Source organism: Maniola hyperantus, chromosome 19, assembly GCF_902806685.2.
Source record: "Maniola hyperantus chromosome 19, iAphHyp1.2, whole genome shotgun sequence".
NCBI classification, from domain to species: domain Eukaryota; kingdom Metazoa; phylum Arthropoda; class Insecta; order Lepidoptera; family Nymphalidae; genus Maniola; species Maniola hyperantus.
The window spans coordinates 11,348,069-11,363,653 of record NC_048554.1 but is presented as its reverse complement, the minus strand read 5'-3'; the positions used below and the strand labels follow the sequence as shown (position 1 = coordinate 11,363,653).

Below are 15,585 nucleotides of genomic sequence, written 5' to 3'. Positions count from 1 at the left end.
TACACCAACAGGAAGTACCTATACTATACATTATTTTTCATGAATTAAGGTTAGACTTAAAATTTGGAAAAATAGATAGACTTTAAAAATTTTCGCTATTCGAATTACTTACATCGCAAAAAATGGCAAAATCTGATGCGAAAGTTACAATTATTCTTCAATTAAGTAATTCGTGACAAAAAAAGATATTTTATTTGGCGCATTTACTGATAAATTATCTAAAGACCAAAAAATAGCAGAGTGGAAAGAGATACTATTGCTATGTCAATCGCTTGGACTTGTATCTGCCGAAAAAGATTATGCCAGCATACTCGTATGTACATGAGACACGTTTTGGTCAAATTTAAGAAGAGCAACATTGATAAGTTTAATAAAATTACACCTTTGAATTATTTTATAGTTATTTTACCTATTTACTACTAGGTACTAGATAATTTAATTATTCTTTTATACAATATCATACTTGCATACAACTTGTAAAATAAATTAAGAGTCAACAGAGGCTCTCCAACTTTTTCGTTACAAGTTACAAGCTACAAGCTACAAAGGCATTTTTGATGAACAAAACCACAAATACAAGTGTGAAAAACACTTGTATTACAAGTGATATTACTCGTAGCTTGTAGTTTACAAGTGTAGTTTTGATAAACGCATTCTTGTAAAAATGCACAAATTTACAAGAGAAACGCTTGTAATACAAGACTTGTAACGTTTGATAAACAGGGCACAGGTCTTTATCTATATCGACTATATCCATGTAAAAAATCAAGTCAATCCATTGCACCGTTGCGACGTGATTGAAGGACAAACCAACAAACCAATAAACAAACACACTTTCAGATTTATAATAAAGGTACTGATTTGGGTTAGTTTACAGGTCTTAACGATATTATTAGTGTACCTCCAAATTCTACCTTGCGGCATGGAATGATACAACAATACAAATAAAATTACATTAAATTAGATTAAAAATACATACACATTAAATTTTTATTTACAGATGCCTTGAAATATCATTTTTATCCGAGTCATTTTCTATATCTTGTCTGTTAGGTAGTAATCGTTGACTTAATATTTTTTTTCCACTAAAAACTTCAATAATTTTGCTTTGAATGTAGGTTCGCTTAAAGTAATTATTTATTACTTAGCTGTTCCACGTAACCAATTGAAAAAAAAAGTTGATTTATCTTCTTCTTGTCAAATCGACGGTAACCCAAAATTCGGGCAGCCCAAAAATCCGCAACCGCGATAGCTCGGTTGCTAGCCTCGTGCAGCTCCTCGTTCGTGCACTCCTAGTGAACATCTAACCTGACCCCAACATGATTTATTTTGCCCAGAAACCTTGCAGTTTCCCGGAAAAAAGAATAAACACAAAGCATTTAATTTTAAACCTTGAGGCACTGCATATTATTTATAACAAAAAATATTAAATTGTATCGGTGCGTTGGTTGTAAACAATAAAAACTGGAACGCTAAATATGTAGGGTGGGTCAAGATCAATGATTCAAGAATTAATTGTAAAGAATGAGGTGTAAAAAAGTTGTTTTTATTTTTTCATAGCGAGCGAGCCATGCCACCTGTTCTTACTTCTTTTATAATGTATCCAACATTTTAAATCACAAAAGCAAAACATTATTAAAATTTAAAAATAAAAAAACTTTAGGGCACACTTAAAATTCATGAAAGGAAAGATCCTAAGTAAGTATTTTTTACACAAACAATAAAAAATCAATTTAAAAAAAAAACAAAATAACCTGCGTAGAATTATACTAAATACTATAAAACAAGACGTAAAGTAAAGTAACTATTTCATTATTATTAATTTACATAATAAATTATTCTTAAAATCTCAACATTTATATATATTTTATTGGTATACTTACCTACTTACATAGAAAAAGAAAAACAGTTTTGAGCATAATTCGAATAAGTAAGGATTTAATTTTTTTAGTTCAGTTAGAACCATTTTGGTTGTACATTGTACACGTACAAGCATAGTGTGTTATTAAGAAAGTGTTGTTGCATAAGAAAGCTCGAAGTCACATCGTTGCTGTGCTTGAAGTAGACGTAGGCGTGACCGATCATAGAGTCAAGGGCGAACAATTCCACGCGAACGAAGTCGCGGGCATCAGCTAGTAAGAAGTGTTTTATACATTGCCTGAATGTTTTAGGTATTCTATACAATACCAGACTATACAGATTGACGGTAACATAATCTATGAAAGCTCGCCGCAGACTATAGAGCATAGGCGTGACCGGTCATAGACTCAAGGGCGAGCGAGTCCCGCGCGTACCACATTGCAAAACACAACAAAGCATAATGCGTACAGTTTATTATATCAAATTGTAGATTTTATTCAAATATAATATGACGCAATTTACAACACTTGATTCGCAAAAAAAAAGTTTTTACGGTCGGTCTAGTCAGTGCGCTGTAAATCGTAAGAAATAGAAAAATCTGTATGGTGCAATAATAAGCATTATACCGCGTCCGTTTTACGTACTGGCAAAATCCACCAGCACCCAAAGACATTTTGCCAGCACCACGCAACACCACATAGATCCTAAAAACCATATGCACATTTTACTCTAAAATTAAATGATCAGTAACTTTATTATCAATACCCTTATTATAAATGCGAAAGTGTGTTTGTTTGTTGGTTTGTTGGTTTGTCCTTCAATCACGTCGCAATGGTGCAACGGATTGGCGTGATTTGTTGCATGGGTATAGATAAAGACCTGGAGAGTGACATAGGCTAAGTACTACTTTTTATCCCGGATTTTTATTTTAAAAACCTAATTCCACGCGGACGAAGTTGTGGGCGTCAGCTAGTTAATTAATAATGAATAAGACATCACGTAATATAGGTAATAGAATACCATTATTCTAACCAATCACAACAAATTGCAATTTTTAGCAATGTGGCAAACACAATTTTCATACTAAGAAGTAAGAACCAACGCAGGACATTGAATATAATATAAGGAATGAGCATCCTATCAAAACCAAATCAGAAATGGACGTTCGATCGCGTCAGAATTTTTGCTGACAATTTTTTTTTTTTAAGATTATTAGCCCAAAGAATTTTTAAGTACTACTTCATGTATTAGCCATGTTAAATGACTAATATTCCCCTTTCCTCTCCAACTAAGCGTCAGGCTTGTGCTAGGAGTAGGTACGACAATAGTGCAACGGGCAGGGTTTGAACCGTCGACCTTTCGGTTTTCAGTCCACTCCTTTACCGGTTGAGCTATTGAGGCTCATATCATTTCTGATAATATGTGACTGGCCTTAATCCCTGAGATGTCAAACACTTGAACGAAGGCGTGACCGATCCGGGAGTCAAGGCCAAGTTAATCTCGACCAAGGTGCGCCTTATTATGTATGAGAATTGGGACCACAAACTTGTATCTATTAGCTATTCAAACGTAACAACTTTCATCTAATATAATTATGAAGGTTGAATAAATTACAATTTTTACTGCAATTCGGTGTTAGGGTTCCGTACCCGAAGGATGCCAACGCGACCGACCGTCTGTCTGTCAGCGGACTGTATCTCGTGAACCGTACCTAATAGTTAGAGAGTTGAAATTTTCACATAATGTGAATTTCTATTGCCACTATAACGATAAATAAATAAAAATTCAAAATGTCTGCCATAAAAATTTAAAAGTGTTAATTCTTGTATGATGGTACGGAACCCTTCGTGAGTGAGTCCGACTCGCACTTGACCGATGTTTCTTTGGCTGGGCTAATTTTCAGCCATATCTATCGTATTGAATGAAACGCACTTTAGCTATAACAAAGAAAAATCTTTACTTAGCGAGTTTGAGACTTGCTGGTCTGGAATTCGGTCCAAGATACTCTCAATCGCCATTTCGAGAGTGTCTATCCTTTTGTTCTCCCGTTCTCGCAGAATCCACATCTCCGAAGCGTAGAGGACTATGGGGAACACAAGCGATCTAGTCTGATGATGATGATTAATGATCATCCATAGCAGACCTAGATATAGCCTGTGATATAGCCATGATTCGCTTGATTTCATCGATACAGCCACCGTCATTCAAAATCAACGCTCACAAATAGACGTGTGATTGGATAACTTGAATTGATTGGACAACCTAAATCTACCCGAACGAAGTAGGTACAGGCTAGTTAGTATCTAGTGTTAGGCGGATTGTTTATAGTGTGTTAAAGGAATAATGTTGATAGTCTGCACACTGCCTAGCACCCTCAGACATTTCTCCGAGAGTCTATGGTTTGACATAGACTCTAGACTCGATGGGACGCTTGGGATATGATTAGTTCATTGTACCGACTTGTAAATTAATTAAATAAGAAACAGTGATTAAAAGTATGTTAAAAGTATATAATCATAATGGTTTTCATTCTATGAATATTTGTAACGCGTGCTAAAAAGTAAAACCTAAACAAAATACGAACAGTTCCATTAGAAAAAAAAAGCTAGAATCTAAATAAGATATTTTTCGATGTCTTATTTTTATTTTCAAACATAACAAAAACATTCGTAACGCCATGAATATTTAGAACGTGCGCTAAAAAGTAAAAACCTAACAAAACACGGTACAGTTTCCATCCGCGCAAAAAATACATTACCCTACAATCACGAAATATTTAGCGGAAAATTTGTTTTTTTTTTTACTTTAAAATTACTTTGATGTTATTAACCCAGAAAACGTGTACAGTTAGTAGTTTGCGGAATAAAAATAAGAGAAATAGAACAAAGACCGTGCGATTAACCCCGGCAGATGCGATCTGTAGAGTTTATGCTTTATGCTCATAATAATTGGGTTTTTGACTTTTTGTGCTTCAAGCGCGGGTGACGTGCGGGTGTGCGGAACAAATCTCGTCAACTTCTGGTTTAAAATAAATGATCAAACGAACTTCCAAGTGAAGTTCGATCATTATTATATGAGTTGCTTCATTAGAATATATGATTTTATACACTGTAGTTTCCCTATTTACTTGGTAACCTCGCACAATTTTAAAGATTTATTTTAAAACAATTCAAAACGTATTTCCGGCGTACTCGCCCCCACTACGACGCCTCGGCTTTAGCTCATTATTTTAGAGTATGTAGTGTAACTTGTACAAAACTTTCTATTATTTGGGATAAGCCATGCATCGGGGAGGGAGGGAGATCATATATTCTAATGAAGCAACTCATATAATAATGATCGAACTTCACTTGGAAGTTCGTTTGATCATTTATTATACATTCGTTGCTTCATTATTCATATATGATTTTATACACTGTAGATGTTAAGAGAAGAAAGTTTTGGAATTAAAAGCATAATTTGTTATTATTATGATTTTAGATTTTATGATTAATACACAAATCGGCTTATGTATTTTAATAATTATATGTACCTAGTTCTTATTAATCTAAGTAACTAGTTCACTGTCCTAATCAATGATATTGATCAAGTCTTATCTTAATTTATTGATACTTGATTACTGATCGGGTGAATTCCCCTTAGTCCAGGATAATTTTGTTGTAGAATTGGGCAAAAGAGTCAGAGGAGCTAGTCCAGCCTGTGGTCTTGCGAATAGTTCTGATAATGACGTCAGCAGAGCTCGCGGCCGAATACCTACGGCGATGTGTACACCGCTCTCTGACCGGACTTGTTTCATCCATCTACCGATGGACTGCGTTATCGCAGCTTTATATTATGATCGCTTCTGTGTTAACAGGAGCGTATTTGTTCTCTCAGGTCTTATATTTCTAGTTATAGAAATGTAATCTGAACTTATCACTAATAAATTTTTTAGTGATAAGTTTTTCTGTATGTATATACTATATACAGTTCTTTTTTTTTTTTTTTTTGTTCTATTGACCTGTAAATTTAAATACTAAAAAATCTGAAAGGACACTAGCTGGGCAAATACTTATTTTGTCTTAAGTATGGCAGGCACAAAACTGGTCGATCTCTACCAGGTGCAGACGTTTCTATGATGTCTGTTATCATTATTTTGGCACCGGTCTCGGAAAACTTGATATTGTCGAGCTTGATAAGAGGCAGGTACCGAGTGCTAAGGAGACTACAAGTTAATTCGTGGCCTTTTCGAGGATAAGCTCGGTATTAGGGAACCATGTTGAAATAAAGTTTAAAACTACTTGTGGATCCCAAGTGCTCGAGTAATTGGATTTTATAGGCCTCGATTTGTATGCACCTTTAAGAGGGCGCTTCACACACTCGTCTCAGCCGATGTTATAAATATAAATGCTGACAAAGCAGAACGGTGAGGATTTAGACTGCCATACGCACAACTACTATTAGGAATGTAAGTATGATTTTTTCGAGGGCTCGAATACGTCAATGTTGTTCTCGATGCAATATTGCCACCACAGCTTAAGCGACTTCACAGTACTGTCAGAGAGCGAAGCTATCATTAGCGTAGATGATGCTGGACAAACGCCTTTTCGGATAAAGGTTGCCGCAGAGCCTCGCGACAGCCCGGGTAAGACGCTTGTACAGGGGATGATGATCTCTGAAACGAGATTGCAAGAGGTGTTTTTGGGATTTAGATAATACACATCTGAAACTATTAAGTTTTGCAGTAGCTATAACCACGGCTGCGAAGGCCAGTGGGGATATACCAGTATACTGCTTTATACTCCCTTGCTTTATCATCAATGATTTTTCTAAGGCATTTAAGTATTAGCGAAAAGTTAGTCAGGATTTGTTTTTCATGGAATACCTCTGGAACACTTCGCATCGTCAGGTGATGCGAATAAGTCTATCTCTGGTTGGCCAAAATATTGTTGATATCATGGAAAATCTATCATGGATAATCTGGATTGATTACTCTGGAAGCGGCGTGGTCGTCGCGGTTTTCTTTGATGTTCACATATTTACGATGCGAATATCCAAAGTCCGCATTGTTCACCCCATTTTCAAAGTAAGTACTCTAGCTAAATCGTGTAGGTGGGGATATTGTATGCCCCCCATACGGTTCATATAGTTATCTATGCGTAGTAATAATGCACAGTCGGTTACATTGCTAGCAAACGACCTCAAGCCTAGAAGAGCGGCCATTAGATCCAAATAATTAATATGGTTCGCTGTTTCTGTGGCTTCCCATCTGCCACTAACTTGGTTCTTTTCACATACAGCCCCTAGCCTATTCTAGACGCGTCGGAATAGGTCTCGAGTTTGAAGTTAGGTTGTCATATAAAGTTGGATGTAGTATCAATATTTAAAATCTACCAATTTAGATCATCTAATATAACGTTCGACAGGTTGATTTTTGCCTCGTAATTACCATATTTAAGCAGGGCTAGGTATTTTTGATACGCTCTAAGATCTTAGTATACATCCATGTATACTTAGCTACTGGACAAGCTGCAACTAAAACTCGATAAGACGGGTAAATTCACGAATAGAACTCTTGGCTGTCAGTTTAGTAAACTTGTGACCAACTCGGCAATTTTACAACGCTTATCGGCGGAAAGATACATGCTTATAAGACATTTAGTGTCCTATACGAATCCTAGGAACTTGAAGGATTGTCGCGGAGTTCAATAATTACAGACAATGCAATATCTTTAACGTTTCGTTAACATTATCTAAGCACTGCTTACATGTTTCGCTGATACACAGAATGTCATCTAAGTAACATACCGACTGAAAGCCCGGATTTCTTAGATATGCCAACACTTCCCTCATGATCTTAGTAAACCTACGTGGGGCCACTGATAAGCCAAACGGAAGGCCATTAAAGCCGTACGTAAATATTTTGGATGAATAATATGAGGCTGAAAACAAAATTTTAAGTAAGTACTTGCGGTCAGAAGGCCGGACAGGTAGGTACGAAGAAAGAATATGCATCTTTAAGATAGATGGTAGCTAGGTACCCATCACGTGGAATTAATTTGCATGCAGTTCGGTAATCCTCCATTTTGAAATGCTCGTTACTAAACGTTTGTTACCGTTAGGTTTTGGAGTAAGAAATAGGTAGGTACCTATCTTGGATATGAATTGATCTTTTGTCCTTTTGCACTCCGATATAGCTCCTAGTGCAATTAATTTATTAATTGTTTCAAGCATTTTGTAAGTTTTCCGAATGTGAAGAACTATTTTGAGGTAGGTACCTATTATAGACTGGTTTTCTACAGTTCTAAATGGTATAGTATAGCCATGTTTAACCCAATCTAGTACAACACTATTATTAGTTATTTTTAACCAACAATCATAAAAATGGGTAAGACGACCTGTATGTACATGTGCTAGTGATGATTCTGCGTTGGGGCAGGGGGCTTCCACTGAGTCGCAGCTCGCTGCGGCTGCTGCGCTGACGCTGTGTAAGGGCGGCGAACACCTAAGGTCGTTGGCCTCCTGCGGTGGTCTCCGCGCCCCTCCCCCCCCTGCTCGCCGGGTACTGAGGCGGCGCATAGTTTCCCCGGTAGGAAGTTGCTCGAGAGCTGGACGGCTGTGTTTTTTTTTTTTTTTTTTTTGGTTTAGCAGGTCTTTTGATGAAAAGACCCTGCTTCTCGATAGCTTTTGCAGCCCTTATCTTCTCAGATAAAGTTGAGCCAAAAGTTAATCATCTCGCTTGGATTCGCTTATTATATTGTATAAAAACGATTTATCTAAACTGGAACTTATCAGTCTTATTCTACTTTGAGTTGCTAAATGATGTGAATCAATTAGCAACCTGCATCTGCTGAGATGTTTTGTTGTCGCTCTTTAAGAGCAAATCAATACCCCTGTTGAAGGCAGTGATTCCTGCACTCAGCTGTTGCTGCGTTCCGGACCATGTCCAGTAACGCGGCTCTGCGTTTAGTTTAGGCGCCTGCAGGAGCCTATAGTTGTCTGGGATTAGGCATACCTTTCCGTAGTAAAGGAAGCCACAATTTTGATAAATTATCGTGAATTTTTCTCTGTAGTCTGGTGAGTCGGACTTAGACTCCCCGAGGGCTTCCAGTATTTCTGCGCCCAAATTTGGCAAATCACTAGTGAAGGTCAGGCCCAGCCACGCCCTCATTTTAGTCGGCGCTATCGTTAGATACCGGCCCCGCCTCTAGTGTGATTTCTGGAGCAGCTACTGCTGACTCGGGATCGTGTCACAGTTGTGTCCATGATCTCTGTTATCTAAGATTACAATTTTGTAATTTTATTTATGAAAATAAAAACTTGAGGGTAGATCGAAAAACGGAAAATACTTTGAAAAAGACTTTTCCTGATCGCAGAGGAACGTTACATCTATTTTAGATTGTACGTATGTTCTGCTTAGGTCATCGTTGGAGACTCGCAGTCAACCCCGATGCCTTACCCGTTTTATAATAAGTGGGTATCTTGTTTTGGGATATGTCAAAGTTATTGACTCGCAGTCAATCCCAGTGCATTCCAAAACTTATGTCTGCTTAGGTCATCGTTGGAGACTCGCAGTCAACCCCGATGCCTCATTGGTCGTACTCGTTTTATAATAAGTGGGTATCTTGTTTTGGGATATGTCAAAGTTATTGACTCGCAGTCAATCCCAGTGCATTCCAAAACTTATGTTCACTTTCACTTCACTAAAAGGCACTTTAAAGAAACACTTTACTAACCTTATTCGTTTCTTCTTATTTTTCTTGCGTATTTCTCAATTTGAGACTGCGCACTTCTTTTCGGCATGGTGCTCGGAAGGCGCGTGCGATAGTTACCGCGCACAAAAAAGGAATGAGCTAAAGCCGAGGCGTCGTAGTGGGGGCGAGTACGCCGGAAATACGTTTTGAATTGTTTTAAAATAAATCTTTAAAATTGTGCGAGGTTACCAAGTAAATAGGGAAACTACAGTGTATAAAATCATATATGAATAATGAAGCAACGAATGTATAATTGTAACTACTTAATCATTTACTTGTTATGAGCGGTTTTTCTAATAATAGTTATCTATACTATTATATAAAGAGGTAATGTCGTTAAGTTTGTTTGTAAGGGGTAATCTTTGGAACTACTAAACCGATTTTAAAAATTCTTTCACCAGTAGAAAGCTACATTATTCCTGAGTGACATAGGCTATACGGGATCTTTAAAAACCTAAATCTGAGCGGGCGAAGCCGCGGGGATCAGCTAGTTAGTTATACCGTGGCTGGGCACGGCACCGTGGTTAGGTAACCTACAGTAGGTACTTGCTAAGTCAGACCATAGACTAATAGAAAAATGTAGAAGGAACCTTAGCGTACCTATAATCCGTAAAAAATGACTCCTCAAGCGCCATTTTAACTCTATGGGTCAACTGTTATGTCAAAAGCACGGTTCACCTTTTAAAAAGTTAAATAGACGCATTTCGTCGAAGAGTTTATTATATTGACATTTTATAACGTTAAAATACATTTCACTTTTGTTTGTTTTTTAATTATTTGCTTACTTACATCAATAAAATTAATATCGATAATTTTTCTTGATACATTTTTACAACAAGAATATTTTTTTAATTATAAGTTCTCATTTATGTAATATTTAATATTGTATTTCTAGTTTCTACTTAGTAACTATTGTACCTATACAAATATATTGGTAATACACTGAGACTTGAAACTATAAGTAGGTACTTGTATTTCGTATAGCAATAAGAATCAAGATCAGACTGATGGCTCGACCTCCCCATATTTCCTTTAGGAAGGAAAGGAAATCTTTCGTTCACGAATCGCCGTACAAAGTATCTTACAGACAGAAGGGATTAGTAGCTGCATCCCACTCGACTGCACTCGCACTCAAATAATCGAGTTCAAGCATAAAGATACCAAAGATAGGTACCTATAAGTTTAATAAAATATTTATGTGTATTATGGTAACAGTAAAAAAATCTGACACAACGGCTGTTTACCCGAGATTTAATTTAAAAACCAACGTAGGTATTATATTTTAAGCAAATAATTACTACAGTAATATCTGTAATAATCATAAATTCTATATCTTTTTTACGTAACCTTCGACGTTACCATATAATATTCGTTCTATCGTTATAAAGAACACTTTCAATATTTAGTATCTTTAGTTTGAAATTCGAACATCTTTTAAAAATAAAATTACCACTTTGAAAACGTGTTTGATGCGACCTTGATTTCAATGCCTTGACCTACATTAATGAAAAAAACATCCTTGTGAAAAAGAACAGTGAAATTTGAATGTGGAACGTTCAAATTGCCTGTAGCAAATTCGAACAAAGAACGTACTGCCACAATGACAGGTGTCAAATTGCACTAAAATGGCGGGAAACAAAGCGAACGTGAAAGTAGGTTACGTACACAAAAGAGGTTATATACGCTTGTCAATCTTCTATGCTAACATAAACCTATATCATTTTGTTATGAATAAATATGTAAATTGTGGAGTAAAATTGCAACATTCGTGGTTTGTTTTATAATAATATTATGGTTTATTCCTTTGAGCTTTTTGATAAATTGTTGCACGTAGCGTGTTCAGCTTTCAGTAATCTGTATAGCACCACATTTAGCTCAATACTAGATGAAGAAAATATGATTACTTTGGACACTTGTTGTTAAAATCTCGTTTTAAAAATTATTCTTGGAAGAGATTGCAAAACAAATCATTGATTTCAGGCCAGTGCAGATTGTTTGATTTCAAAATATATGTGAAGACATAACTATAGAAGCAGCACTAGATAGAAAAGCTTTTTTCTGCTCTTCAAGGAACATGATGATGACGAAATCAGTTGAAGCAACTTTGTAAAGCCTGAACAAGATTGCAGGCACTAAAAACCGACTAATTAATTATCTAAGACAGTAATTACGGCCAAAATTCGCCGCTTTCTTACGAAATTCGCACAATTACAACACTCTAACGGTCATCGACCCTTTGCGGCGGCAGTCAGGGGAGGCTGAAATCTATAATTAAATCTCGCTAATTATTGTTTTTAATTAGAGAATGCACCGACATTTTAGTTTTTTTTAGTTTTCGTAATTTAATAAACAATCGTTTTCCGTAAATAGAACTTTTTATTACTCTTTTATATCATATTTCGTAAGAATAATAATAGTCTTGCGTAATTAAAATTATGTTTACACAGAGCTAGCAATCGTTTAGGCACAACTTTTTTATAATTAATTTTAATTAAATTTTTAGCACGCGCCTCTAAACATTCGGAGTTATGTGCGTTTGAAGCAGTTGAATAACACTTGTTTTTCAAGTTTCAAGAAGATAACTGCGAATTTAATTTTTACTGCGAACGTTTTGCTCCCAACTTTGCTCTTTATTATTTTATTATTATTATTTTTATTATTCAGATACAAGTTAGCCCATGACTGCAATCTCACCTGGTGGAAAGTGATGATGCCATCTGATGGAAGCGGTTGTGTATATAGTATAACATCATTATTTTCATCATCCTCGTCAACCGATACACTGCTGGATCTCTTATAGCGACTTCCACACGCCATGGTCTTGCGGCGCTTAAATCCAATAACTCCCTGAGACTAGTAGGTATAATTACTAGTCTAGGATAAGGGTCAAGCGCTTGCCTATAATGTAATAATGAAAAAAACTATAATAATCGTATACCTACGCGGACGCTTTACCTAGTTCAGTCAATAATTTTATAGGCATAGCTAATAGAACCGATGATTACTATAATTACGGTAAACAGGCCGATGCTGTTGTCACGTTAATTGCAATTAATCACACGACTCGGTCAGACGAGCGCAAATGTGGTTGAATTAACATTCTAGATCGCGCTAGCGTTGCGTTCGAGTTGATTAAATACACGCCCGGTTAGAATAACTATGCAACACTTCACTTAACCACAGCTATATTATGTTAAAATCGGTTTAACGGATGGGCCGTGGAAACGTGACAGACAGACATGCAGTCACACTTTTGCATTTATAATATTAGTATAGGGGTAGGTATGGGGGTTTTTTAAATTTATAGTTATAGACTAGCGCGTGGCTGCAATCAGACCTGGTGGCAGGTAATGATGCAGGCTAAGATGGAGCGCGCTTGCCTAGAATAGTTGCCTATAACGAACAATATATAGAACTAGAATATTCCCGCGACTTCGTCCGCATGGACTACACAAATTTCAAACCCCTATTTTAACCCCTTAGGGGATGCATTTTCACAAATCCTTTCTTAGCGGATGTCTACGTCATAATAGCTATCTGCATGCCAAATTTCAGCCCGATACGTCGAGTAGTTTGAACTGTGCGTTGATAGAGAAGTCAGTAACCTTTTCGTTTTATATATTTACTAGCGAGTAGCGACCCGCCCCGGCTTTGCATGGGTGGCAGTGTAGATATATGTAGTGTCACTTCCATATACTAATAAATGCGACCACAGCCGCCTTCGTCTCGTTTTGTTGCGCGTAATATTTGTTAATTTTCGATGGAAGCTTGATTTCTTCCGGCATTTTATTAAAATATCGCCATATTTCAACAAAATAACACAAACCAGTATTAAACTATATCTATAAACCTTCCTCTTGAATCACGTGAAACCGCATTAAAATCCGTTGCGTAGTTTAAAATAAAAATAAATAAATAAATAAACTTTTATTTCAGGCATAAGTACACCCATAATTGTGTGTTAGTACAGAAACAATTCCTTAACCTATGTTAGTACCTACTTATTACTAGCTTAAACTTAACTTAACAACTAATTCTACTAAAATTAAAACTAATCCTATTTATAAGATCTACGCGTTCATATTTACAGACAGCGGGAAGCTACTTTATCTAAATATATAAAAGGAAAGGGTGACTGACTGACTGACTGATCTATCAATCAGATCAGATCATGTAGAGCAGATAGTATACGTAATACGTTTGTACGGAGAAGTACGTCAGTCAAACCTTAGACAGTGAATTTAAGTTATTTGCCGCTACATTTATCAATGTAATCTAGATCTAATAATTACTCAGTTACGTCGAGGTTGCATCTAAAAAGGCACAAATGAGATGTACCATTAAGGAGATTCCACAACTACCGTAGTTTTTGTGCCCGACAGGCACACATTCCGACTATGCGGAAAGAATCGTGAATACATTATTGTGTCTTGTCGTTTCTTGTTTTCCATTTCGTAGCAATGGCGGAAAAAATGACGTGAAATCAATCCGCAGTGGATTCCGTGAATAGAATTATTTATTTTATTACTATGAGAGGATTTTTTCCGACCTAATTCACATTATTTCAATTTCTCTAGAGATCTCTAATTTTTTGAGAACTACACCATAGCTGTAAAAATTCCCCTTGAATTACTCTATCTATTAGTGAAAACCGCATTAAAATCCGTTGCGTACTTTAAAAGATCTACGCCTTCATACATACAGACAGCGGGAAGCGACTTTATTTTATACTATGTAGAAATTTACTTATTTCCACAAATAATAGTTTCGGAGATTGGTCTCACTCACCAAAGCCTAATAGATTATTGAGAACTCCCTAGTTTTCAATAATCTATGAGGCCATGGTGAGTGAAAGGGGTGCCATCATACGTTGAAGCAAGACAGTAGTAGCAGCTTGAAATAAAAACTATTTGTAAGGAACATAATTTGCTTCGGTTGCGGGATGTTCTAAATTCAAATTACATTATAACCTTTAAGACGTAATGGATTTCAGTACAACATTACATCCCTTAAGGCGTAATGGATTTCAGTACAACATTACATCCCTTAAGGTGTAATGGATTTCAGTACAACATTACATCCCTTAAGACGTAATGGATTTCAGTACAACATTACATCCCTTAAGGCGTAATGGATTTCAGTACAACATTACAACCCGGCTAAGTCATAGTGAATGTTATGACGTACTTTACCCTTAGCTAACAGGTCTATAATAAGGCATTGTAGAGCGAGTGGTGTGGAAAATAATTTTATTTATTATTCCTCAAGTGAAAGTGCTTATAATAAGTTATGAGTTATGACTGACCATAATAATAATTTACGCACTTGTCTGTTGTCTGTCCATCACTGAATATCGACAGCAGTGGCGTCAAACCTAGATAGATAAATTTAATATTACTATACCAAAATAAATAAATTATTATTATCAGAATAGGCACGTCCGGTCGTCATTAATCTTACTTTAGTATAGTATTGTACTAGGTTTTGCCCGAGATTTCATCTGCGATACATCGCTACCCATATTATAAATGCGAATGTGTATTTGTTTTTTGGTTTATTGGTTTTTCTTTCAATCACGTCTCAACGGATCGACGCGGACGTAATTTTTTGCAGGGTTATTATAGTTAAAGATCTGGAGAGTGGCATAGGTTACATTTTATCCCGGAAAATCAAAGAAATCTTACGAGATTTTGTCTCATGAAGTCATCAAGGACAGGAGGTCATCATGGAGTCTCATGAAGAGGGATGTTTCGGATCCATATTATTATGTCATCACCGGCAACACGCACTGTTCGAATACTTTGGTCTTCAAGCATTGAGGAATCCCCAAGGTGCTAGAATGACGACCTTGCACCAGAAAGCGTGGCGTTGGAAGACGCCCCACTAGGAGGACAGATGACATCAAAAGAGTAGCAGGGAGCCGCTGGATTCAGGAGGCGCAAGACCGTGGCGTGTGGAAGTCGCTACAAAGAGACCTATGTCCAGCGGTTGA

At 36.6% G+C, this 15,585-nt stretch overlaps 2 protein-coding genes across 2 annotated transcripts in view; both read right to left on the bottom strand.

Moving 5' to 3' along the window:
* The window catches only part of LOC117991151 (SH2 domain-containing protein 4B-like), a 63,797-nt gene that overhangs the window by 29,896 nt on the left and 18,316 nt on the right, over positions 1–15,585 (bottom strand). The window lies entirely within an intron of this gene.
* Positions 7,666–9,010, bottom strand: LOC138403696 (uncharacterized). Its single transcript, XM_069505126.1, is given in 6 exon segments — positions 7,666–8,372; positions 8,375–8,568; positions 8,571–8,701; positions 8,703–8,849; positions 8,851–8,902; positions 8,905–9,010. Coding segments are annotated over 6 exon segments (750 nt in total). The 3' UTR covers positions 7,666–8,252.